At 38.9% G+C, this 26,134-nt stretch overlaps 1 protein-coding gene and 1 non-coding gene across 4 annotated transcripts in view; one reads left to right on the forward strand and one right to left on the reverse strand.

Moving 5' to 3' along the window:
• The window catches only part of ORC5 (origin recognition complex subunit 5), an 89,652-nt gene that overhangs the window by 30,693 nt on the left and 32,825 nt on the right, over positions 1-26,134 (reverse strand). For 2 of the 3 annotated variants that reach the window (XM_062198885.1, XM_062198881.1), the window contains 6 exons: positions 19,569-19,617; positions 19,390-19,480; positions 13,637-13,689; positions 12,181-12,293; positions 10,623-10,670; positions 4,009-4,119 (listed from right to left, as the gene is read on the reverse strand). In XM_062198885.1, coding sequence (XP_062054869.1) covers positions 4,009-4,119; positions 10,623-10,670; positions 12,181-12,293; positions 13,637-13,689; positions 19,390-19,480; positions 19,569-19,617 — 465 coding nt within the window. The remainder of the gene's footprint in view (positions 1-4,008; positions 4,120-10,622; positions 10,671-12,180; positions 12,294-13,636; positions 13,690-19,389; positions 19,481-19,568; positions 19,618-26,134) is intronic. The other variant, XM_062198882.1, reaches the window with a different exon arrangement.
• On the forward strand, positions 22,841-22,947 carry LOC133768429 (U6 spliceosomal RNA). Its single transcript, XR_009866961.1, has one exon. It is a non-coding gene; the product is annotated as a U6 spliceosomal RNA (small nuclear RNA).

The raw sequence follows: 26,134 nt of genomic DNA on the forward strand, positions 1-26,134 counted from the left end.
CTTTCTGTGTAACTCTTTCAAAAAAATAAATAAATCTTTAAAAAAAAGATTTAAATGAAATGTAATTGAAATGAACTTCAGCTTCAAGAAAATTTTGAATGTATGATCACACATGACCAATCTACTATGGATGAAAAAATTCTAAATAATTATGTAAATAGTAAAGAAAAGACATACAAATAACTCATTGCTATCAAATCATTCTGGGCAGGTTTTAGTTGCAGTGGTTAAGAGGCCACCTGGGATGTCTGTATTCCAAATCAAAGGGCCTGGGTTTGAGTCCCTGCTCCATTTCTGGATTCCAGCTTCCTGCTAATGCAGCCTCAAAGGCAGCAAGTGACGACTCAAACCGGTAGGTCATTGCCAACCACCTGTGAAACCCAGTGTAGTTCCAGGCTTCTGGCTCTGGCCTGGTGTGGCCTCGTGTAGCCTGGCTATTGTGTGGCATTTAGAGAGAGGAGAACTCTCTCTCTCTCCATCCCTTGCCTCAAAATAAATAAATAGAAAAACAACACATTTTTATCTCACTTGGATACATTATAACCAATAAAAAACAATTTACTTCCAGGTAGAAAATATTCATACAATTCTTTACTAATTTTATTCACATTTTCATGAAAGTGTACATACATGTATTTAGTTAAATAGCTTCATGGAACTTTACTCTTATTCAAATTAATCAATGTGTTAAATTAAAAAAACAAGTTTCTCTATATGTCAAGGACGCTATTATAAGTAAAAGCTGTTTTCCTAGTTCACCTTAAAGCTAGAATGCAGCAACATTGCCACCTAGTGTTCACATCATATGCATACTTCCAATACAGATGCATATTTCTGTTTTACACTGAAAAACTAAATGTGCACAGGTTAAATACAAATTGCCACTCCTATGGGCAAAACTGATAGATGAAAAGATCTTTTGGATGTGATTCCTGTCACATTCTGTTTATGAACATAGTATGTATGTTATATTTTTTGGATACCTTATAATGCAAGAAAAAGTAAAGGTCAAATCCATAGGACTCGCTGCATCCACACTTATATACTCCCTTGTATACTCTGTATCTTAAATATAGTTACTAAGATCAAGTTCCTAAATTGTTATAAAATGAACGTAAGTGAATTCATCTATAATTTTTAAACATACAAAATTTATCATTTGACAGTTAACAAGGAGAAATAAAGAATGAAAAATATCAACAGCTGCAATTATCAAGACTGAAAAGAATTTAACTTTATTAACAAATAAAGATAACACTTTGGCCCAAGTTGTTCTGTAATCACATTACTGGCACTACTGAAATGGGCTGCTGAAACTGTTCAGCAAAGAATTGAGCCCCCCCCCCACCTTGGTTTTAATTGCTGTATTTTTTCCAAGAGGGTAAGGTGCAATCGGGACAGAATCTGGCGCCCCGACTGGGACTAGAACCCGGGGTGCTGGCGCCAAAGGTGGAGGATTAGCCGATTGAGCCGCGGTGCCGGCCTGAAAGTTTATTTCTAAGAAAAGTATGATGTAAGGGGCCGGCGCTGTGGCTCACTAGGTTAATTCTCTGCCTGTGGCACCGGCATCCCATATGGGTGCCAGGTTCTAGTCCTGGTTGCTCCTCTTCCAGTCCAGCTCTCTGCTGTGGCTCGGGAGGGCAGTGGAAGATGGCCCAAGTGCTTGGGTCCCTGCACCCTCATGGGAGACCAGGAAGAAGGCACCCGGCTCCTGGCTTCGGATTGGCGCAGTGCTGGCTGTAGTGGCCATTTGGGCAGTGAACCAAGGAAAGGAAGACCTTTCTCTCTGTCTCTCTCTCTCTCACTGTCTAGCTCTATCTGTCAAATAAATAAATAAATAAAATGTGTAGAAAAGTAGGATGTAAGGTGCTGACGGCAAGGTATGACATGTGGTGGAACCAGTATTGTTAGCACTACTAACATCAGTACTACTGCTACTGTTTCAACCTAGCCCATCCACTTCCAACCAAGCCTGTGACAGTTCACAAATGTGCTTTGCTTTCTATTAGATGAATATCTTTGTCCAGCTTATACCTCCCCTCACCCTTCTGAATGCCTAATCTAATCACACTCTTCCATTAGAAGTGTGGTATAAAGTGATTTTTATCTACTTCTCTTCCTTTTGAATGATCGATTTGCCTAGATTTTGTACAAAACATGTATCGTTTGTTAATCAGATTTAAAGAACAAAACACCCCACTCTCTAAACCAGGCTCTCTTGTTCGTGTTCTCTGGGAAGTCCCTCTTTCATCCTGCCCAGGCAGAAGTGATCTTTCTGCTCTAACCCTCTGGTGCCACTACCTAGCACTCATTTACACCCTTAAACACTATTTTTATGCACGCTTTATTCCCCAGGATAAATTATAAGCTTGACAGATACAACACATACTATCATTCTTTGTGTTCCCAACAAAGCTAATGTTTGGGCACCTGAGAAGTACAAAATTATCTAAATTCAATGTTGAGAACATTCAGAATATATTGTCACTAAATGCCTTCTAAATACAGAATTAAAAATTACCACCATAGTACAAAGTCTAATGTCCATTCTGGGACCACATTTATTCACAGTGAATCAACTGATATGTAAATCTTAATTATTTACACAAGGTTCATGTAAAAATGTACACATAAAACAAAGCGCTCATCACAACATCTGACATAACTTCATTTTCAGTAAATATGAGACACAACTTTGCTTTTTCTTCTATCTTCTTAAGATTTCTAAATATCGTTTTTCTGAGACACTGAAGAAATCTACCATGATTAGATCATCAATAAACATGTTTCTTTTTTCTTTCTTTCTTTCTTTATTTTTATTTGACAGAGTTATAGACTGTGAGAGACAGACAAAGGTCTTCCTTCCATTGATTCACTCCCCAAATGGCCACTATGGCCGGCGCTGCGCCGATCTGAAGCCAGGAGCCGGGTGCTTCCTCCTGGTCTCCCATGCGGGTTCAGGGACCCAAGCACTTGGGCCATCCTCTGCTGCCCTCCGGGGCCACAGCAGAGAGCTGGACTGGAAGAGGGGCAACCGGGACTAGAACCCAGGGTGCCAGTGCCGTAGGCGGAGGATTAGCCAAGTGTGCCACGGCGCCAGCCCACACGTTTCTCTTAATAAATACATTATTCTTAAAATGTAACAACAACAACAAAACCCTTATTTAAAAAAAAAAAAAAAAAGTCGTATTTTCTGTTTTTATGATTTTACTGCCACCTAGTGAAACTTTGGGAACTTACTCAGAAAAACACATATTTTAAAAAAATCAGCATAATGTCAACCTGCAAATACATATATGAGCATGAAGAGCAACATAGATTACTTTCTTCCAAACAAATTTTTAAAATGTTATTAGTTATACTTTCACATTATAATCCATCAATTTATTCATCAAGTTGCTTGTTTGTTTATTCAATAAGGTAACTTTTTAATTTTAAAAATTTTTATTAAAAAAGGAAAAAGCTGGAAATACAAAATTGTTTTTGCCATGAGGTTATACTTGTAAATGTATGCAAATTCAGTGATATCTCCAAAGATTCTAGATTTCGAATTTTCAATTACAACTGTTCCTCAGTATACAGCGGATGGTTTCTAGATTCCCACAGACACCAAAATCTGCAGATGCTCAAATCCCTTACATAAAACACTGTAGTATTTGTATATAAGCCACATATATTCTCCCATATACCTTATATCATCTGTAGATGACTTATAATACCTGTGTAAACACTATATAATTTTTATACTGTATAGTTTAGTGAATGACAAGAAAAAAAATTGTGTACATGTTAGTACAAATGTGATTTTTTTCCCAAATATTTTTATCAGTGGTTGAATGAAATCACAAATGCAAAACTCACAAACATGTAGGGTTAAAAACACTGTTCATTACATAGTCAAAATAGCAACATATACTGACTAAGCATCTAAGCACCTGGAACTCTACCAATTATATTATCTGAAGAATGTTATCAAGATGACAGACAATAACTCATGTTTAATCTTACCTGGGAAAAGATATTTGCTGTTGGAGCAACTCTGCTGTCCACAATACTATATAATATTGCCAGTAATCTGTCTAATGGAAATGGTTTTGGTCCAAGCAGATGATTGCTTGTCTGAAGAAGAAAAGAACACGAATTTTCTTCTTACACTGTAGCACTGACCTTCTGAAGTTAAAGCTGCCAATGACAATATATTTATACTTGGTCCTCTAAACATGCTAACAAGTGTAACATGAAGTCTCTCAGTTAACCTGACCTGGTATGATCAACATTTACACCTTTTATCATATTCCTCAAGATTTTTCTGATGTAGTATTACCAAATATTAATTAAAGAGGCCTGAACAACACCCCTATTTTGCTCTTGTAACCAAAAGTGAAGTTACTTAGCCAATTCATCTGTCAACCAAACCAAGTTCCCAACTCCCACAACAGAACTAGCTACTTATTTCTCATCATTCCTCTTTCTACAACTGCTTGGAAAATATATTTGTTCAATACTAATAGTTCCAAAAAGATCAACTACAGTGAATACTAGCTTAGCTTAGGATACTAAGATGATACTTTATAATTTGAAGATAAGCTATTGGCCTGAAATAATGTAAGATTCATATAAAATGTTAAAGATTATAAAACACAACTTATAAAGACTGTATATAAACTCACATGGTACAATTACATGTCACCCAAAGACTGCAGTGCCCAAGTTCTATTTTATTAGCAGATAATTCTAGAAGCAAGGTAAAAATTTAAGTACTCTACATCCACAAAGGCAAGTAAAATGGGAAATTATATTCACATACATGCAAATAATTACTTAAAAGAAGGGCTTTGAGGAAACAGACCTACACAGAATTATCAAATGGAATATTTACCTCAGCTACTGATACAAAAAAGAGCTTAGAAATCATTTCCCATATCATAAATTGTATATGCTTTTCTCATTAAGTACTTCAAATAGAAAAGCACAAAAGTTAATATAAAACCTGTCTACTTAGCACCCAATTTTATCAAATACTAATAACATGCAGTATATGCAAAGAAATAAAAATCTAGATCACATTACAGATGAGCTGTAGCCCCCACGAGCCCTCTCTCATACCAATCTCCCTTTCTTTCTGTAGAAGAAACCACCACCTGGAGTTCGATATTCTTATCACTGTTGGAGCAATATTTATACTATGCTGCCGCATATGTATTCACAAATAATAAAAAGCAGTTTGCATGACTAACATCATATATATTGATCACATTTTGAACATGGCTGTTTTTCCCCTCAACATTATGTTTTTGAGATTTATCCATATAGATACACAAAGCTCTAGTCTATTTTAATTAATTTTTAAAGATTTATTTCATTTATTTGAAAGAAGAGAAATAGAAAGAGATCTTCCAACCACTGGTTCACTACTCAAATGGCCGCAACTGCCACAGGTCTCCATGCAGGTCTCCCACGTGGCTGGCAGGGATCCAAGCATCTGGGCCACCTTCTGCTGCTGTCCCAGGCACATTAGCAGGGAGCCAGATGGAAAGCAGAGCAGGGGGACTGAACCTGTGCTCTGATAGGGCACACAGGCATTGCAGGCAGCAGCTTAATTCACTGCACCACAAAGCCAGCCCCTCTAGGCTATTAGTAAATTACTCTAACAAGTTCCATTTTATGACTCTATCAACATCTACTCATCACCATTTCAAATATTATTGCAACTGGCAATCTTTCACATTTCTCCTTGTGTACAAGTATCAGTTCCTCTAAGTGGAACTGCTGGGTTAAAGTACTGGGCAAAGACAACGCTATTTGTTAGCCAACATTACTTCTTCTTGGGGACATAGGAAGACTATATTTTTCTTCCTTTTTTTTTTTTTTTAAGATTTATTTTATTCATTTGAAAGAGTTACAGAGAGAATGGTCTTCCATCCACTGGTTTACTCCCCAGATGGCTGCAATGGCCGGAGCTGCGCTGATCCGAAGCCAGGAGCCAGGAGCTTCTTACAGATCTCCCACGTGGGTGTAGAGGCCCATACTGCTTTCCTAGGCCATTGCAGAGAGCTGGATTGGAAGAGGAGCAGCCAGGACTAGAAATGGTGCCCATATGGGATGATGGTGCTTCAGGCCAGGGTTTTAACCTGCTATGCCACAGCGTGGGCCCCAGGAAGACTATTTCTTAATCTCTCCTGTAGTCAGATGGAGGTCGTGTAACTGAGTTTTAGACATTACTGAGTAGAAGTGAGTTAACTACTTCCAATCTGGCCTTTCAAATCACTGGATTCTTTTGTCCTCTCTTCCCTTTGGAAGCTACTTTGGAGATTTACTCATTATCACTGTAAGTGAAAAGAGGGCCAACCCAACTCAAGTTCAACTACACTGTGAACAATATATAAACTTTTGTTGTGTTTAGCTACTGGGGGTTATGGGGTTTCTTTTTTAACTACAGTATAGGCCAGCCTATCTGAACCAGTACAAAGAACATTCAAAGGTTAGGGGCCCGTTAATGGACAGTAGTAGTTAACACCCCACCTGGGAAGCTCATATCACAAATTAGAGTGCCTTGGTTTAAGTCTTGCTTCTGATTCTGACCCCAGCTTCCTGCTAATGCATACCCTGGGAGGTAACAGGTGACAGCTCAAATACTTGGGGCCTTGGACTCAGATTGAGTTTCAAGCTCCTGGCTTCATATTGGCAGTCGAAGGCATTTGGGGAGTGACCCAATGGATGGAAGATATCTCTCTCATCCTCTCTCTAATAAATAAAAAAGAAATCCCCGGTTGCCCCTCTTCCAGGCCAGCTCTCTGCTGTGGCCAGGGAGTGCAGTGGAGGATGGCCCAAGTGCTTGGGCCCTGCACCCCATGGGAGACCAGGAGAAGCACCTGGCTCCTGCCATCGGAACAGCGCGGTGCGCCGGCCGCAGCGCGCCTACCGCGGCGGCCATTGGAGGGTGAACCAATGGCAAAAAGGAAGACCTTGCTCTCTGTCTCCCTCTACTGTCCACTCTGCCTGTCCAAAAAAAAAAAAAAAGATTTATAAATAAAAAAGAAATCAAAATTAAGAAAAAAAGGATATTCTTAGGCTAAATTTATTAGGTACTATCAACCTATAGCATAAGCAGGCTTTTATTCTTCTACATTATTTATTACCAACATTTGGAGTCATCACTTTAGTTTTGTCAAACCATGAGTGTGAAATATCTCACTTCTGTTACAATTTGCATTTTTAAGCTTTAGTGAATGACACTGATAACCGTGTCAAGTTTATTAGGCATTCCTATTCCTTTCTGAATCATTTGTTTTGATTGAAATTTTAGGCTTTTTCTTAAAGGTTTGTAGGAGTCTCTAAAAACTCTTAGACACTAGTCATTTCTGTTGTATGAATTTAAAGATAGTGGAGTCAAAAAGGACTGGAACGGATCTTGGTTCCATCACATAAAAAACTATGTGACCTTGGGTAAGTTACTTAATTTCTCTTTAATACTCTGTTTTCCTCATCTGGAATATGATTCAAAACCTGAGATAGTAACCATATGCATCAAGTCACTGGGAAAATTAAATGAGATCACACACAGAGCTTACCAGTGTTTGCCTCATATGTGCTAAACAACTTCACAATTATCATCATGATGCATGTTTGTATGTTTTCTTTTTCCAGATAAATATCTTAGACAGCATGCTAGATTCACCTTTTTATGGATGAATGGATTTGGTAAGGACACTTCCCTGCCAAGCGGTAGCACTGTGTGAAGGGGCAGAAATTAGCCTTGCTTCAGAATTAACTAGAAGCTAGAGCTAATAGTGATGTGGGGGCAATGCACAGTATGCTTGAAGTCTGAAAACTCTCAGGCTAAGAACTGAATTTCAAGTTAGACCAGTTTATTTGTGTTCATAAGCATGTTTCACAGAAGTAAGATGTACAAGAGTACATCTCAGGGCTCAACAATTCCAAAGATTAAGCTCAGCCAACAATTAATAGTTGCAAAATGTTCAGGACACAGGCATCATGAGCATGGGTCAGTAAAAACAGACACTAGAGAACAGGGTCAAGAAGGACTTCTGATACTGGGCCTATATAAAATACACAGTATAACATAGTTATGTTTTATATTAAAGAAAGATATGACTAGGAAAAAAACATGTACTCAGACTTGAAATAAATTAGAACTTCTAAAAATTACAAATAAGATTCTGAAATTATGGGGCTGGTGCCGTGGCACAACAGAATAAACCACCGCCTGCAGCTGCAGCATCCCATAGGGGTACCAGTTCTAGTCCTGGCTGCTCCTCTTCCAATCCAGCTCTCTGCAATGGCCTGGGAAAGCAGCAGAAGATGGCCCAAGTCCTTGGACCCCTACACCCACATGGGAGACCTGGATGAAGTTCTTAGCTCAGCCCTGGTAGATGGCCATTTCCCTCCCTCTTTTTCAGATAAATAAATAAATCGCAAAAAAAAAAAAAAAAAAAAAGATTCTGAACCTATAAAGTTGATATAAACAGTAGCACAGAGAAAGCTGAAGAGCCAATCAGAAGGCAGACTGAAATTAGCCAGAATACAGTGCACAGAGACCAAAGGGAAAGAATGTGGAAGACTCAAGAGAAAGGGAGATGGAGAGAAGACAGAACATGTTCTCAGTGTCTTAGCAAGAGGTAGAAAGAATGCTAAGTTGGTGACCAAGAACAGATCAGAACTGAATAAAAGTATTATTATTCAAATTCAGAGAGAAAAACTAATCCTAAATACAAAGAAATCCAATCCAGTGAAACTGCAAAAACACCAAAGGAAAGGGAGAATTCAAAGGGAGTTTGAGAATATACTGATGCCAAAAAAGAAATAAGACCAGCAGATTTAAAAAAAGGAGACAAAGAAGAGGGAGGGAAGAGAGGAAGGGAGACAAAGACAGACATTCAGAGAGATAGACACCTCACAACTGCTGTTAATTCTTCAAACACCCACAACAGCCAAGGGATAGGCCTGGGGCCAAAGCCAGGAGATAAATTCAGGTCAGTCAACGTGGTGGAAGGGACCCAACTCCTTAGGACATCACTGCTGTCTTCCAGATTTGGACTAGAAAGAAACCAGAATCAGGAGCTGGAACGAATATTGAACCCAGGTACTCAGAGGTAGGATACAGCTATCTTAACCATGAGGCTAAACATCAGCACCCAGCAACAGATTTTTTTTCAGAATTAACAGTGGAAGCTAGAAAACATTAAATAATGCCTTCAAAAAGTTTTGAGAAGTAAATCCTGAAAAAAAAAAAAAAAAGCTGCTTTTAAGCATAAGAGTAGGGGCCAGCACTGTGGCGCAGCCGGTTAATGTGCTGCCCTGAGGCGCCAGCATCCCATATGGGCACCAGTTCGAGACCATCTGCTCCACTTCCGGTCCAGCTCTCTGCTGTGGCCTGGGAAAGCAGTGGAGGATGGCCCAGATCCTTGGGTCCCTGCACCAATGTGGGAGACCTAGAAGAAGCTCTTGGCTCCTGGCTTCGGATCGGTTCAGCTCTGGCTGTTTTGGCCAATTGAGGAGTGAACCATCAGATGGAGAACCTCTTTCTTTCTCGCTCTCTGCCTCTCCTCTCTGTGTAACCCTGACTTTCAAATAAATAAATAAGTAATTTTTTTTTTTTAAAAGAATAAGAGTAGGCTGGCTCCATGGCTCACTAGGCTAATCCTCCACCTGCGGGGCCGGCACCCCAGGTTCTAGTCCCGGTTGGGGCGCCGGATTCTGTCCCTGGTTGCTCCTCTTCCAGGCCAGCTCTCTGCTGTGGCCCGGGAAGGCAGTAGAGGATGGCCCAAGTGTTTGGGCTCCTGCACCCGCATGGGAGACCAGGAAGAAGCACCTGGCTCTTGACTTCGGATCGGTGCAGCACCAGCCGTAGCAGCCATTTGCGGGGTGAACCAACAGAATGAAGACCTTTCTCTCGGTCTCTCTCTCACTGTATAACTCTGCCTTTCAAAAAAAAAAAAAAGAATAAGAAAAAAAAAAATAACCCATAGTCTAGGATCAAAATTCTCTATTTTCTGCCAAGAGAAGCAGCAACAGTTTCAATGCACACAGCAGAACAAGCATGCTGAACAGTCTAAATACTTCTTTCATCAACTTCAACTCTGCCTCATCCCTACCTTAAAAAGCTTTTAGTGCTTCAAATTTCTAAGCTTTTCAAGATTCTTCTGGATGAAACAGGTTGGCTTAGAGCTTTGGTTTGAGCCTCAGGATTTGTCAGTCACCCAAATCTCTCTACTATGCAATTTCAAATTTGGGGGGTGGGCAGTGTCTCTCATCTGCTCAGTCCTTGTGAAGTCTACCTTTTTTTCTTCAGTGTCATTTCTTGTGGGAAAGGAGAAAAGAGGAAAATACTTATATTTAATCTGCTGTGTTTAAATAATTCAGGGTGATCCTTTTCATCAAGTCACTGATATGGCTGTCAACCCAGTTCTACCATCAGCACCAGCTCACATGAATGTGCCTTCAATCATTGTATTCAACAAAACAAAATGCTGTAATTGGTACCAAATCAACACAAGTAAGTTCTTAAATGCAAATGACTATTGCAGTTATATATTTAAACAATTCCTACAGTACCCTGAATTCACAAATTTCTCCCATCAGAGAAATTAAAACGTAAATACCTTTTCATGTTTCTTTAGAAAGTTGGTTTTCTTGATTTTCCCATGATGCTGCAATTAAATAAAATAACTTTTAGGCTGAAAAGAAGACAGTACTCCACAGACCAGGAAACACAATTTGCTTAATAGATGGCAAGATACTGTTAATTTATATGTCTTAGGCTTTTTAATTTTGTTCTTATCATCATGAAAACACATATAGTAGACTTCAACGTATTTTAGACTTCTCTGATTTAGATTTGCATTGGACGTAAGATTATTTTTACATGTAAACAAAGGTTATAAGACAACATAATATTTTCCAAAATAAATGATTATATTAATTTAGTATATTTACTGGCATACAGCAGAACTTCCAGAAGTAAGGGAGTTTTTGTCCATCTGTTAAAGGAGGTTGGCAATTCCCATAATATCCCTGACTGAGAGTCTCTAGTTAGGCATTTAGGATTCAAATAATCCAGTACTGGATTCTCATGAATCAGTAATCAGAGAGACAACAACAACAACAAAAAAATGAAAATGTATTATAAATTATGTTAAACCCAAACAGGAAAGCAAATTTCCTGTGAACTAGGAAATAGTAAAGAGGACCCACTTAAGACAGCTTATTCAGGGAGGACTGCTCTGGAACAACAACATTTGCACTGAAATCTGTAGCATAAGCAGTAGGAAAGGTGTTTTCTAGAAAGATGGAATATATACAAAGAATGTTCTGACTAGTGGAATCCAGACATAAGGCTCAGCCATTCTCCCTCATTGCCCAAAAGAGATAAACACTGTAATGTATTCCTTATCCTTGAATCTCAATTGGGTCTCACACCCTACATACCCCATCCAGCATTCTTCTCCAGGTTCCCAAGGCCCCACCCATTTCCAGGAATTCCCCTCTACCTGCCACCCCTACCCCCAGCCCCATCTCTAGCCCTCCTTAAAAAGGCCCAACCCCTGGGGTCAGGGCCTTCTGCCACGTGCTCCATCAATGTGCACTCAGGCAGTTGGTCACCCACCTCTACGGATTTATTTTCTCTGAATAAATTCAGTCTGGCTGTAAATTCATATTCTGCCACCTCTCTATTCTGCGCCTCTTTTCCTAGCACTGATGAAGAGAAAAGCCAAATGTAACAATATAGTGAGTGAGCAATAAGAAAACAATTCTAAGGCGGTGTTTCTCCAACTTGGGCACATGAATAAGAGACTTCTCAGTGTACTGGTACTGGGTACTAACTCAATATAATAAGAGCTTTAGAACAATGAAAAAGTTCTCACTCTTAAAAGATTATTTCCATCTAACACACTTCAAAAAAACTCGCATTTATGTAATTTTAAAATCTAGAATTATTACTTAAGGAATACCTAATTTCTTTGCTTTTATAAAACTATCTATGTTCTTACAAATTTCAGGTTGTGATCCTACTGGAAAGCCTACAGAGAATGAGTCCTAAACATATTTAGCTATTTCTCAGTCTAACATTGGCCCCGTACAAACTTATAGAGGTTGAGAAATTTCAAAACATTCCTGGGATCATCAAAAATAATGTGAAAAAAAGTATGTTACTATTACCTTAAGGAAAAACCTCTTGTCAGTTCTTGCTGGGTTGTATGAAGCAAGGTACGCAGCAATTAGAATAAACTTGGAGTAATATGGAAGTTCCACATGAGTATATGCAGAGAGACCTACACAACAAAATAAGAAAGAAAAAATTGATTAGGGTACCATTGGGTTTCCAGTGTCCCTTCTCACTTATCTTTTGCCTTTCATATAGTTTCTTCTAGTCAAAAGGACCTACTGCCTGAGCTTCATGTGCCATGATGATGACTGTGGTGGTGGTGATGAACTTTACTACGAAAGCCAGTGTGTGCTCATTCTGTTATTTGTGCTTGGTTCCTCCCATTCGTAAGTCTAAGTGCTATTCATCTTCCTGTCGAGGCTGTGCTCTCCATTAGACCTTCCCTGATACTCCCCACCACACAAAAACAGAAAGAAATGGTTTCTTCTATGATTTCTTATTCTGTGTATTTCATGTATAATCAACATAACATTGTGCCTTATGTAAACAGTTAATTATACATAAATTCTATCCCCTACTAAGCTATACTACTAGAGGAGAAATATTTTTTTTTTTGCATTTTTGGTATATATATGTGATGTCTTGCATGTAGGGAATAATAAATGAGTGGATAAATCAAACAATGGAGTTAACTGAGTAACCCTGATTTTTAACGGAGAGAAGGAATCTGCTATTTGCTGAGTACATGTCAGACACTGTCTCCTAAGTGTTCTACTGAAGCACCACTTTGGATGTTTCCCATTCTACAGATAAACTGAATGAGGTTCAAGGTCACACAGGAAGTAATGCAGACCAATTATTGCAGGTTTTTTTAAACTTTAGAATCTCTTTCCCTTGCCAACAAACTGGAAATCATTTGTAATATACTGGAAACATTCAGTATGTATGATTCATATATCATGCAGACAAAAGAAAATCATGATGTCACAACTTCATAACATTTTTCTCAACTATCAGCCACTGACCTTTGTAAAAAAATACTAACATTTTAGGAATCAGCTTATTTTTTTTAACATAAAAGCAATTAGTTTGGGATAAATGCAAATAGTTTCCAAAGCTTTTAAAACACAACTGCTGAAATGAATCCCTTAAACTGAGTTAACATAAACTTGCATTTTATTCTTGAAAACTCATGAAACACGTACATACTAAGATAAAATTATGCTATATAACTGAACTGCTTCAACAAAAATATTTAAAAAAATATCAATTACTCGACTTTCACATATATTTAGGAAATGGACAACTGGTATTTGAATTTTATTTCTTCCTATTAAAATGGAGCTTCACCTGAAGGAAACTCAATCAATATATTACTATTACTTGAAAAGAAAATTCTCTTTCATCTCTTTTTTTACTGATGAAATGATATTAGTATTGATGTAGCATGCTGATAATTAATTAATTAAAGAAGTGGTTCTGATGACTATCTCAATACTTCCTTGATACCTTTTAGCTGTCCAGGATCTGTGTCATCGTTCTGTAGTTTTTCCCACTGGGAACTGAAAGGAAATAAAGCAAAATGGATTGAAAATACATGAAATCAATATGCTGTGCTTAGAGCCCAGAAAAACTAAAAATTTTGTTTATGGACAAATGATAATATATACACTTTATCTGTACGAAATCATTTAGTGCATATTAGGACAAAATATACATATAATGCAATATTCAGATGTTAATTTTTTAGTAATCTCTTTGGTCATGTTGTAAAGCTATCAAAAAGTAACAACAAATAATATAACCTACCATTAGTTAAAACTCAGTATTTTAGATTAAACTGGATATAATTTAGATAAAAATTGGATAAAATTTAGATAAAGTTGGATACAATTGTCATATACTATTTTTTTTACAATTTTGATTTATTTGTTTTCATTTTATTTGAAAGACAGATAGATGGAGAGAGATCTTTTATCTGCTGGTTCACTGCCCTAATGCCTATAGCAGCCAAAGCTAGGTCAGGCTGAAGCTATGTGCCCAACATTAATCAAGGTCTCCCAAGTGGGTGGCAGGGACCCAGGTACCTGACCCTTGCTTTCCAGTGGGTGTACAAACAAGAAGCTGGGTTGGAAGCAGAGGATCCAGAACTTGAACCAGGCACTTCAATGTGGGATGCAGGCTTCACACGTGGCCAGCAGTTTTTAAATTCTGTTAACAATCCCTTGAAGTATATGTGATTATCTCAGAAAATCGAGGTCCAGGGACCAACACTGTGGCATAACAGGTTAAACCACTTCTTGTGATGCTGGCATCCTATATTGGGAGTTCTGGTTCAGAGTCCTGGCTATTCCACTTCCAATTCAGCTAATGTGACTGGGAAAGCAGCAAAGATTGCCTGTCACCCACGTGGGAAACCTGGCCAGAGTTCCTGGCTCTAGGCTTCAGGCTGGCCTGCACCTCGCTGTTGCAGCCATTTGGAGAGTAAACCAGCAGATGGAAGATCTCTCTTTAACTGTCTTTCTCTCTCTCTCCAGTGCTCTGACTTTCAAATAGATAAATTAAAAAATTAAATAAATAAATAAATCTTAACCATACAAAAAAAATGAGGCCCAAAGGTTAAGTTGCCAGGGACAGACAACACTGGAGCTAATAAGAACTGCATCCTTAGAGGATGGCTGCAGAGTTCATGCTGTTTAAATTGCTCCACCTTAGCTTTACTTGCAATTAAAACTATTAGAAAGTCAAGCCACTATTAGAATGTAAGGTGATTATGATATAATGAACTAAATTCATGAACAAACACATTATGGGATAATGAAAAAAGACTGCAATAGGAAGTTAGATTTTAGCAGCATGATTCTGAATAAAATGATAATCTTCTCATCAGAAAATGGCAGATATAATGATCTATAAGGACTCCAATCAACACTAAAGCTTTCTTACAAGGTTCTTAAAATGCTAATTTAAAAATAATGACAGATTAGGATAATAATTCAAATTATATTGCACATTTTTTTTTCTAAATTTGCAGGCTTAGCTTAAAATTCTGGGAATACAGCTATATGGTATATGTTTTGAAAAATTTTTTTTTTATTTTTTTATTTTTTATTTTTTTTCTTTTTGATAGGCAGAGTGGACAGTGAGAGAGAGACAGAGAGAAAGGTCTTCCTTTTGCCGTTGGTTCACCCTCCAATGGCCGCTGCGGTAGGCGCGCTGCGGCCGGCGCACCGCGCTGATCCAATGGCAGGAGCCAGGTGCTTCTCCTGGTCTCCCATGGGGTGCAGGGCCCAAGGACCTGGGCCATCCTCCACTGCACTCCCTGGCCACAGCAGAGAGCTGGCCTGGAAGAGGGGCAACCAGGACAGGGTTGGTGCCCCGACCGGGACTAGAACCCGGTGTGCCGGCGCCGCAAGGCGGAGGATTAGCCTAGTGAGCCGCGGCGCCGGCCAAATTTTTTTATTTGAGAAATAGAGAAAAGAGAGGAAAGGGGAAACAAGAGGGAAAAAGACAATAAGACACAGAGTTCCCATCTGCTGATTCATGCCCCTGGTGTCCTCAAAGGCCAGGGTCAGCCTGGAATGCTATCCCAGTTTTCCATACTGGTGACAGGAACCCAATAACTTGAGCGATCACCTGCTACCTCCCAGGGCCTGCAATATCAGGAGACAGAGCTGAGAATCAAACCCAGGCACTCCGATGTGGCTTCTTAACCAGCATCTTACCAACTAGGCCAAACACCTGCTCCCACATGGGAATTTTAATGGGCGATTAGTAACTTAGGTGGAAAGCAGATTTGTACAACAAGCTGACTTCCAAAACAGATCATTTCCTCCACCTTGTAACTGAAGAGTGCTTCACAAGATTACAAAACATTTGCACACTTATTACTTCTTATAAATGCAAATATATTTTTATGAGTTACATGTAGGGGCCAGTACTGACATCCCATATAGGTGAAGGTTCGTGTCCTGGCTGCTCCTCTTCCAATCCAGCTCCCTGTTGTTCACCTGGGAAAGCAGTGGAAAATAGCCCAAGTGGTTGGGCCCCTGACCCAACTGGGGGACCTGGAAGAGGCTTGAGGCTCCTGGCTTCGGTTTGGCCCAGCTTCAGCTGCTGTGGCCATTTGGGGAGTAAACCAGCGGATGGAAGACCTCTCTCTCTGTGTGTGTAACTCTGCCTCTCAGACAGATAAAATAAAATCTTAAAAAAAAAAAAATAACCCCGACATGTAGAGAGTTGAAACTGGTTAAGACTTCCTTATACAACAGTTGCGCATTCATGTTGTTATTAAAGTTCTTACAACTCTCAGGAGTGGGCATTTGGCCTAGAGGTTAAGCTGCTGGTTGGGATGCCCACATCCTGTATCAAAATGCCTGAGCTTAAATCTTGGTTTTGTTCCCAATTCCAGCTTCCTGCTCATGCAGACCCTGGGAGGCAGTGCTGATGACTCAATCACTTGGGTCTCTATCACCTGTGTGGGAAACCTGGATTGAGATCCCGGCCCTTAACTTCAGTATGGCCTAAGCTAGACCACTGCAGGCACTTCGGTAGGGAACCAGTGGATAGGAGCATTCTGTCTCTCTCTGCCTCACAAATAAACACAATTTTTAAATTTTTAAAAAACAAAAACATAAAAACTCTCAAAGGAAAAATTGTCTATCGTTAACAAGGAGGGAAACTGACATTTACTAAATGTCTATTTTGAAGCCAGTTAAACACCCATTTAATCTTCATAAATTTATGAGAAAAAAACTTCTTTTCCTCCCCAAATAAAAAAGCTGAGGATCAGGGGCTAACTAAGCTGACTGAGGTTGCAGGTAGTGGAGGCAGTGTTTCCACTGAGATCTCTGATTAAACATGCCATCACATTCTAAATAAATACACAAATGAATGATCAACTTCCAGAGATGTTTCAGGGAAACAGTTGCATTAAGAAAAGGTAAATGGGTTAGAATTGTAAGATGAACAAGGAGACATGGCTGGATTCTTTCTTATAATTTGTCTAAACTGCTTAGAAAAGCTACAAAATCAGGGCCAGCGTTGTGGCGTAGCCAGTTAAGCTGCCACCTGGGATGCTGCCATCCCATGTGGGCACCACTTAAGAGTTTTGGCTGCTACACTTCTGATCCAGCTCCCTGCTAATGTGCCTGGGAAAACAGTGGTAGATGGCCCAAGTGCTTGGGGCCCCTGCATCCATATGGGAGACTTGGATGAAGTTCCTGGCTCCTGACTTCAACCTGGCCAAGCCCCAGCCCCAGTAGCCACTTGGGGAGTGAGCCAACGGATGGAAGATCTCTCTCTCTCTCTCTCTCTCTCTCTCTCTCTGTGAGTGACTTATCTTTTTGCCTGGAGGTTCAAACATTTTTTTTCCTTTTCTCTTGAAGTATGAAACGTTCAATAGGACATCTTTTTTGTAGGCTGAATAATACCTCCCGTTCCCCAACATCAATGTCCAAATCCCTAAAATCTGTGAATGCTACCTCACGAGGTAAGAGGAACTTAGCAGAAGTGGCTCAGTAAAGGATCATGAGATCGGTTCTACTGGGTTCTCCAGGTAGTCCCAATGTGCTAACAGGGATGAAGACAAGAGGTCTGAGAGAAAAGAAAATGCTCCACTGTTGAATCTGAACACAGAGGAAGGAGCCACAAGCCAAGGAGCGCAGGCAGCCTCCAGACATTGGTGAAGGCAGAGAAACATTCTCCCCAGGAGCCAAGAGAAGGCACGCTTCCTTGTGCACCCATGTAGAAGCCTGAGACCCAGACTGTAAGGCAATGAATGTGCTGCCCTGAGAGACTAGTGTACGAGCATAGTCGAAGAATGAACCATCCAGGAGTAAGAGGGAAAATGAACTCCTTTTCCCATGTTCAGTCAGCCTTCTTACACTTTTGGAAAGTTTTCTTGGATTACAGTTTTAGATCTTAATTCCAAGGCTCTGTTTTCTATCTTCAGTAATGCTGATGATGTATTGTTCAATTTTCTTGGTTTCTCCTATTTATCACACTCTGATTAGCTTTACCTTTTCATTTAGTTTGCTTCTCCTGGTTGTTTTCATTCCTCTCCTCAATGTTCCTTATGAATGTATGGGTTGAATCTACCCTCCCCTGTGTCATCTCACTTCATTTTTGAGAGGACTGCATTTGTTTGAACTCCGTTGTTAAGCTTCATCAACTTGTTTCCCGTCCATCTATCCTTTGTCCATGGATTCTGGGCTATAGACATTCTAAAGTAAATGACTATCTTCATATTTGAAAATGTTTTTATAAAAAAGTTCCATTAGGTCCAGGTGTTGTGTTGCAGTCTCCCTCTGCTTTGTGTGGGAATAGAGGAATTTTCATCAGTGAAACGGTCTTTATTCTCATTATGTTTCTTAAAGTACCTTTAAAGGCTTGTGCTATTTTGTCTTCATTTTGAAATGCCTGACGTCTGCGTGGATCAGCAATAACAGGTGATTCTAATGAATGCAGGGGTGCGGTCTGGGGATGGCTCAGATTTCTTATTCTAAAATGTTCTATCCTGTAAGAACAGTTTCTTTAATACACACTGCCATTTCGAAAGGGAAGAGATGCCGTACTTTGTGATTTTGTTATGTTCTTTTCATCTGGGAGGTGAAAGGAATCTATTTCCAGCCATTCCTTTCTTTTCCTTTACCACCAAACCTCTAAAGGAAACTACACACTCCTAAATCAAGACTGTGTTCTCCTGACACAGTGCATTCCCAAAACTGCCATACAAAGTTTGGTCCAGCGTATTTTTTTAAATGTATTTATTTAAATGTATTTATTATTTATTTGAAAAGCAAAGAGAAGGGTGGGGAAAACACTGTGGCCTACAGGTTGTAGGTGACTTGCTAAGATCATGTAAGACAGAAAAGGGTTGAGCTGAAAATCAAAACCATGTTCTTCATACAACATTCTCTGTCACCATGTGCCTAGGCAGTTTCATTACTATGAAATTCTAATAACAGATAAATACAAGTTTATGACGATTTATATTTCAGTATTTCATTGAAGTATCTAACATAGATATTAAAAACAAAGCTAGTATTGGTTTTCCTATAGCTTTCCAGATTTAAAAAAAAGAGAAAGAAACCTTATCATAAATTATCTAACATACTGGTTAAAAATTGTCCTTACCAAAGTAAAAAATGAGTTCTATAACATCCCCTTCAATGTAAAGAAGCTAAAGGAAAACACACACACTTTACTAGTAGAGCAAGTCTCACAATTAAAGATACAGAAATAGTTCACAAATGAATTACCTTGATATTTCTCTGAGATAAACAGTCTGCATGGCTTTCTTCAAATGAGGTTCAATGTTTCTCCACAGTTTGCGAGTATCACGTTCACTTGCTACCCCAAAGGGAGAAAATGTTAATAATTTAGAACTTTTAAAAATATTTCTGAGTAGAAATATTAATAAATAAAATTATAGAGTTACCTTCTCCTTTGACCACAGGCTCACAATATTTAGGAAAATTAAGCACTGCCTAGAAATCAAGAGAAAAAGCATTAAAGTATCACAATTAGGAATTTATTTTTCAAGTAAAATTTTTATTAAAATTCAGTAAATTTATTAAAATCCAACTGCTCAAGTAAAATGTGATTACAGCTTATTGCTACAATAAAACAGCAAAAGTGTCAATATTCAGACAGTACAACAACATACCAAATATTTTTGAACTGACTAAATCCTGAAGAGAATATTAGCCTCTGGATAAAAAATAACAAAGTATAATTTGTAGGTCATAATTATGTCACATGGGACCATAAAACAGTCAATCATAATTTAAGTTGAAAAAATTAACTATTATTTTCTAAGGCCTGAACATTCTCATAAACATGATCTAGTTCGGTATTTGGGTTGGCAGCATTACTTGAAAGTGTCACATTAAAGTTTTCAGCACCATCCCTGGCACACGTAATCAGAAGCTCTGAGGATGAGACTGAGGGATCTGCATCTTAAAATCTCTCTAGAATTTCTATGTATTCTAAAGTTTGAGAGACATCAACTAGTCATAATGATTTAGTAGTTTTCCATGAATCAACACTGGAATTTCACTGAAAGGGAGCTTAAACAAAATGGTTAAAAACAACACACTGTTGCTGTTTATTATTATTAACTTGGCTTCAAATATTTCTTTGCTTTTTTTTTTAAAGATTTATTTTATTTATTTGAAAGTCAGATCTACAGAGAGAAAAGGAAAGGCAGAGAGAGAGAGAGAGGTCTTCCATCTGCTGGTTGACTCCCCAGTTTGCTGCAACAGCCGGAGCTGTGCGGATCCAAAGCCAGGAGCCAAGAGCTTCTGGGTCTCCCACGTGAGTGTAGGGGCCCAAGGACTTGACCCATCTTCCACTGCTTTCCCAGGCCATAGCAGGAAGCTGGATCGGAAGCGGAGCAGCCGAGTCTCCCACTGGCACCCACATGGGATGTCAGTGCTGCAGGTGGCGGCCTTACCCACTACGCCACAGTGCCGGCCCCTTCAAATATTTCATACTGAAATAATTCAATGAGATCTAGAAAAATGGATGCATACAAATGTATAATTATAAACTCACATTAAGAGGATGCCTGAGGACTAAGAATCAAATCTTCTATTCTTCATCAAAACAAACTATTTAAGGTAGAAATATCTTCTAAAATCTGCTGTATTAAGTGGCAAGAGGGAGGAAGGAGAAGAAATTTGTACTTCAGCCACATTTCTTACCTTAGTCTGAGTACCATTTAATAACATCAAGGTATCATGACTGGTAAACAACTTGGCTGAATAAAAACAACTGTTTTATCTTATACAACAAAAACAAAGCTGGAGGCATCATAATACCAGACTTCAAGACATACTACAGGGCAGTTATAACCAAAACAGTATGGTACTGGTACAGAAACAGACAGATAGACCAATGGAACAGAACAGAAACCCCAGAAATCAACCCAAGCATCCACAACCAACTTATATTTGACCAGGAGCTAAAACCAATCCCTGCAGCAACGACAGTCTCTTCAACAAATGGTGCTGGGAAAACTGGATTTCCACATGCAGGAGTATGAAGCAGGACCCCTACCTTACACCTTACACAAAAATCCATTCAACATGGATTAAAGATCTGAATCTATGCCCCGACACCACCAAATTAATTGAGAACATTGGGGAAACCCAGAAAGACATCAGCACTGGCAAAGAATTCCTGAAAAAGACCCCAAAGGCACAGGCAGTCAAAGCCAAAATGAACAAATGGGATTACCTCAAATTGAGAAACTTCTGTATAGCGAAAGAAACAGGAAAGTGAAGAGGCAACCAACAGAATGGGAGAAATTATTTGCAAACTACACAACTGATAAAGGATTAATAACCAGAATCTATGAAGAGATCAAGAAACTCCACAATAACAAAACAACCCAGTTAAGAGATGGGTAAAGGATTTAAACAGACATTTTTTCAAAAGAGGAAACCAAATGGCCAACAAACACATGAAAAAATGTTCAGGATCTCTAGCCATCAGGGAAATGCAAATCAAAACCACAATCAGGTTTCATCTCACCCCAGTTAGAATGGCCCTCATACAGAAATCTACCAACAACAGATGCTGGAGGGGATGTGGGGAAAAGAGCACCCTAACCCACTGTTGGTGGGAATGTAAACTGGTAAAGGCACTATAGAAGACAGTTTGGAGATACCTCAAAAATCTGAATACAGACCTACCATATGACCCAGCCATCCCATTCCTGGGAATTTACCCGAGGGAAATGAAATCAGTAAACAAAAGAGCTATCTGCACCTCCATGTTTATTGCAGCTCAATTCACAATAGCTAAGACATGGAATCAATCTAAATGCCCATCAACCGAAGACTTGATAAAAAATTATGGGATATGCACATTATGGAATACTACACAGCAGTAAAAAAAAATGAAATCCGGTCATTTGCAACAAAATGGATCAAGCTGGAAAATTTCACATTTAGTGTAATAACCCAATCCCAAAGAGACAAATACCATATGTTCTCCCTGATCTGTGAGAATTAATAGCACTCCTAAAATGAGAGCTATAGAAGTGAAATTGACACTTTTAGAAACAATGACTTGAATAGCCCTCGTCCTGACTATCAAGGAACAGTTTTTTATCGTTACTTTTTATTTTGTATTTCTTTTTGTTGTTGTTTTCTTTCTTTTTCTCTTCTTCATACTATATGTTGAACTGTTTACTTAACATAGTCAATCATATGTATATAAAACCAATTTTAAAAAATCCCAGTACAAAATAAGAGGAGGAAAAGAGAGGGAGGAGGTAGTCTATAACTGTAAAGCTGCATAGTTCTGCATAAAGTCCTGCAGACTTACTTCTAAGAGTACAGCCTAAAAACTTGTCATGGGACTCCAAAACCCATTAAAATTGGTGGTAAAAATGCCATCTTAACTGTTAAAGTGATCATATTAAATGTTAAAGTCAACATATAGTTAGGTTTAAGTGTAAAAGTGATCATATAAATAATATCAAGTACCTGGTAATAATAATAGACAGAATTAAAAAGGAGGGGATTTCCAATATGGGAAGCAGTCCATGCAGCAGACTCCTAGAATGACATTCGCTGTAAATAACACTATAACACTTTGACTTCAGAATCAACCCTTAAGGCTTCCTGGTCTGGCTGAAAGGCCTATGAGAGCATTTCAGGCATGGAGAGCCAAGACTCTGTGGCAAAAAATATCCTACATGTGCTCGCTTCGGCAGCACATATACTAAAATTGGAACGATACAGAGAAGATCAGCATGGCCCCTGCGCAAGGATGACATGCAAATTCGTGAAGCGTTCCATATTTAAAAGAAAAATAAAATGATAAAAAAAAAAAATATATCCTACATGAAGGATCTCTGAGACCTCAGTAGAAAGAAGGGGCCATCAAAGAAGGATGTACTTTTCTCTGAAGGGAGGGGAGAACTTTCACTTTGCTTATGGTGTAGTCCAAATACTGCTGGAATCTGCGTTCCCAAAAGGCTTCCATAGCCTTGGCAGCCCATGGCAAGAGCCTTGGGTGACCACAGACGTCATAAATAAGAGTGTTAATTGTTAAAGGAACAACAGAAGTCACTGTGCACTTACTCCCCATGTAGGACCTCTGTCCTGAATGAGTTGCACTATGAGAATTAACTGCAAAACTTGTTCTCAAATTGTACTCTATATGTTTTGTGTGTGGGGGGAGGGAGGGTACAAACTGTTGAAATCTGTACTTAACATAGAGTCGGTCCTCTGTATATAAAATTTAAAATTAAACTAAAAATGAACCATAATGAAGGAGATGGGAGAGGGATGGGATGGGAGTCAGGATAGGAGGGTGGGTATGGGGGAAAGAACCACTATATTCCTAAAGGTGTACCTACGAAAAATGCATTCGATAAATAAAAGCTTTAAAATTTTTTTAAAAAAATAAAAGTAACTGCTTTTCTTTTTGGTCATAACATTAAAATATAAATTTAATAATTTATGAATAGCAGTAAAAAAGGAAATGAAGATATTTAAGAGGCTATTTTGTTTAACAAATTATAGTGATGGGAGAATTAGTATTTTCCTCATGTGATTCAACAAGAAACTATTAAATAAACAAAACTATGTGATTGTAATGAGAACATTTAACTATCCAAATACAATTGTATTTTTATAAATCTACATAAAAAGTAGAATTTTATAAACAAAATATCTTTTGAAATAAAATACTCTTACAACTTTGGCTATTAACATTCAAATGTGCTCTCTTTCACTCTTTTATTTATTTATTTATTTGAAAGGCAGGGAAAGTCTGACTATCTGCTCTCTGAAGCTTCAGAGAGACTCTCAGATGACAGCCGTGAAGCCATGGGACCTCATTCATACAATCAAAAGGAACTGAATTCTGTCAACAATTTAAATAAGCTTGTCAGTGGATTTGGCCTTAGAGCCCCACGATGAGAATTCACATTAGCAAAGACTTCGATTTCAGATTTGTCATACTTTGAGCACAGAATCCAGCAACAAAGTGCGCGGACTTCTGACCTATAGAACTGGGAGCTAACAATTTGCTATCTTAAAAGAATAAATTTGTGGTATTCTTTACGCAACAACAGAAAAATAATACACACCAGGAAGTGTAAACACTATCCAAAGCAAGCTAGACATAATCCTTGAACTTTTTGGCCTTTTAGAATATCTACATTCTATTTCTTAAACACTGGAGGATCAACACTTGGAACTAAGAACACCTGCATTAGCACTACTTTAAAAGAATTTTCATTAAGCAATGAGGTCTTTCTATGTGTCACATCTTATTCTTCAAGCTCAATTTCTTTCTCTCTCTCTCTCTTTCTCTCTTTCTTTCTTTCACAGGTAGAGTTACAGACAGTGAGAGAGACAGAGAGAGAGGTCTTCCCTCTGTTGGTTCACTCCCCAAATGGTCGCTACGGTCGAGCTGTGCAGAGCCAAAGCTAGGAGCCAGGTGCTTCTTCCCAGTCTCCCATGCGGGTGCAGGAACCCAAGCACTTGGGCCATCTTCCACTGCTTTCCCAGGCCATAGCAGAGAGCTGGACTGGAAGAGGAGCAGCCGGGACTAGAACCGGTGCCCATATGGGATGACGGCACCGCAGGCAGAGGATTAACCGAGTGAGCCACGGCGCTGAGCCCTGAGCTCAATTTCATTAACTCCTCCTATCCTCAAAAAGATCCCATGAATAGGCATTACTACTAAACCCATTTTACAGACTAGTTATATTGTGCTTCGCATCTCTTTATGTGATCAGCTAGAAAAAACACTGTCTTTAAAAAGATCATGAGATCAGGCCAGGCCTGCATGACAGACACCCTATCTTAAAATAGATATCCTGAAGTTTGAAATCTGCTTCCTCACCAGATACACATTACAAAGAAAACGGCACCTTAACCAAATGCTCAAATGAACATCAACAATGGGATAAACTGAAATCCATCTGATAGGATAAAATGAAAACAGCACAGCACATTCCTGTGACAGCCCTGTCAAGATGCATAACGTGAATCTAATCATGAGGAAACACCAGACAGCTCCAGACTGAGGGAGATTCTACAAACAACCGGCCTACTTCATCTTCAAAGATCTCAAAGTCGGGAAGGTCTGACTATCTCCTCGAGATGCAAGAAAGTTCAAGCGACATGACGATGCCACGTGATTCTGAACTGGATTCTTTTGCCCTGAAAGACATTACTGGGACAACTGACCAATCGTGAATAGGATCTGAGAAGCAGACTGTAGTGAAATTGCATCTGATTGGATTGTTGTACTGTGGGTATGTCCCACAATGTCTCAGAAGTAGACTAAAGTATTCAGGGATTGTAAGGTACTCGGTCACAAGCTTACTCTCAAATGGTTTGAGGAAGTGGTAGGAGAGCTCTTTTTACTTTGCAACTTTTCTGTAAGTTAGAAACTATTTCCAAAATTTTTAAATGAACAACAACAACAAAAAACCCATTCATTACTTTCAGTATCTTGTAAGTACAAAATCTATTAAAATAATTAGGGTAAATTATGAACACACAAGTTCTACTGCATGTGATTATCATACCAAAAGAATTCTTAACTCTTCCAGCCCATAACTAAAGGTGTCTTGTAAAGGCTGAATGTATCACCAGGAGAACTGGCTCAAATACTTCTTCCCACTTACTCCACGTCTGAAAACAACTGCCACAGCTACAATTAACATGAATGAATATCACACACCAAACATTCAGCAAAAGCAGAGAAAATAAGCATACTATACGTTTTTATTTATAAAAGTTCGAAAACAAGTGAAACTCCTCTGATGTTAAGAGTCAAAACAGTGGTCACCTCTGGAGAGACAAGTAGGAGCCAAGTTTGGGAAAAATTATGAAGTGGGTTCCTGGAATGCTGGCAGTTTTCTACTTTTCGACCAGGATTACATTTAGACAGGTCGTCATTTTGGAAATCTTTGAGACACACACGCACAGTCTTTGTGCTTTTCTGTATGCAGGCTACGTTTAAATGAAA

The sequence above is a fragment of the Lepus europaeus genome, chromosome 1 (genome assembly GCF_033115175.1).
Source record: "Lepus europaeus isolate LE1 chromosome 1, mLepTim1.pri, whole genome shotgun sequence".
Lineage (NCBI taxonomy): Eukaryota > Metazoa > Chordata > Mammalia > Lagomorpha > Leporidae > Lepus > Lepus europaeus.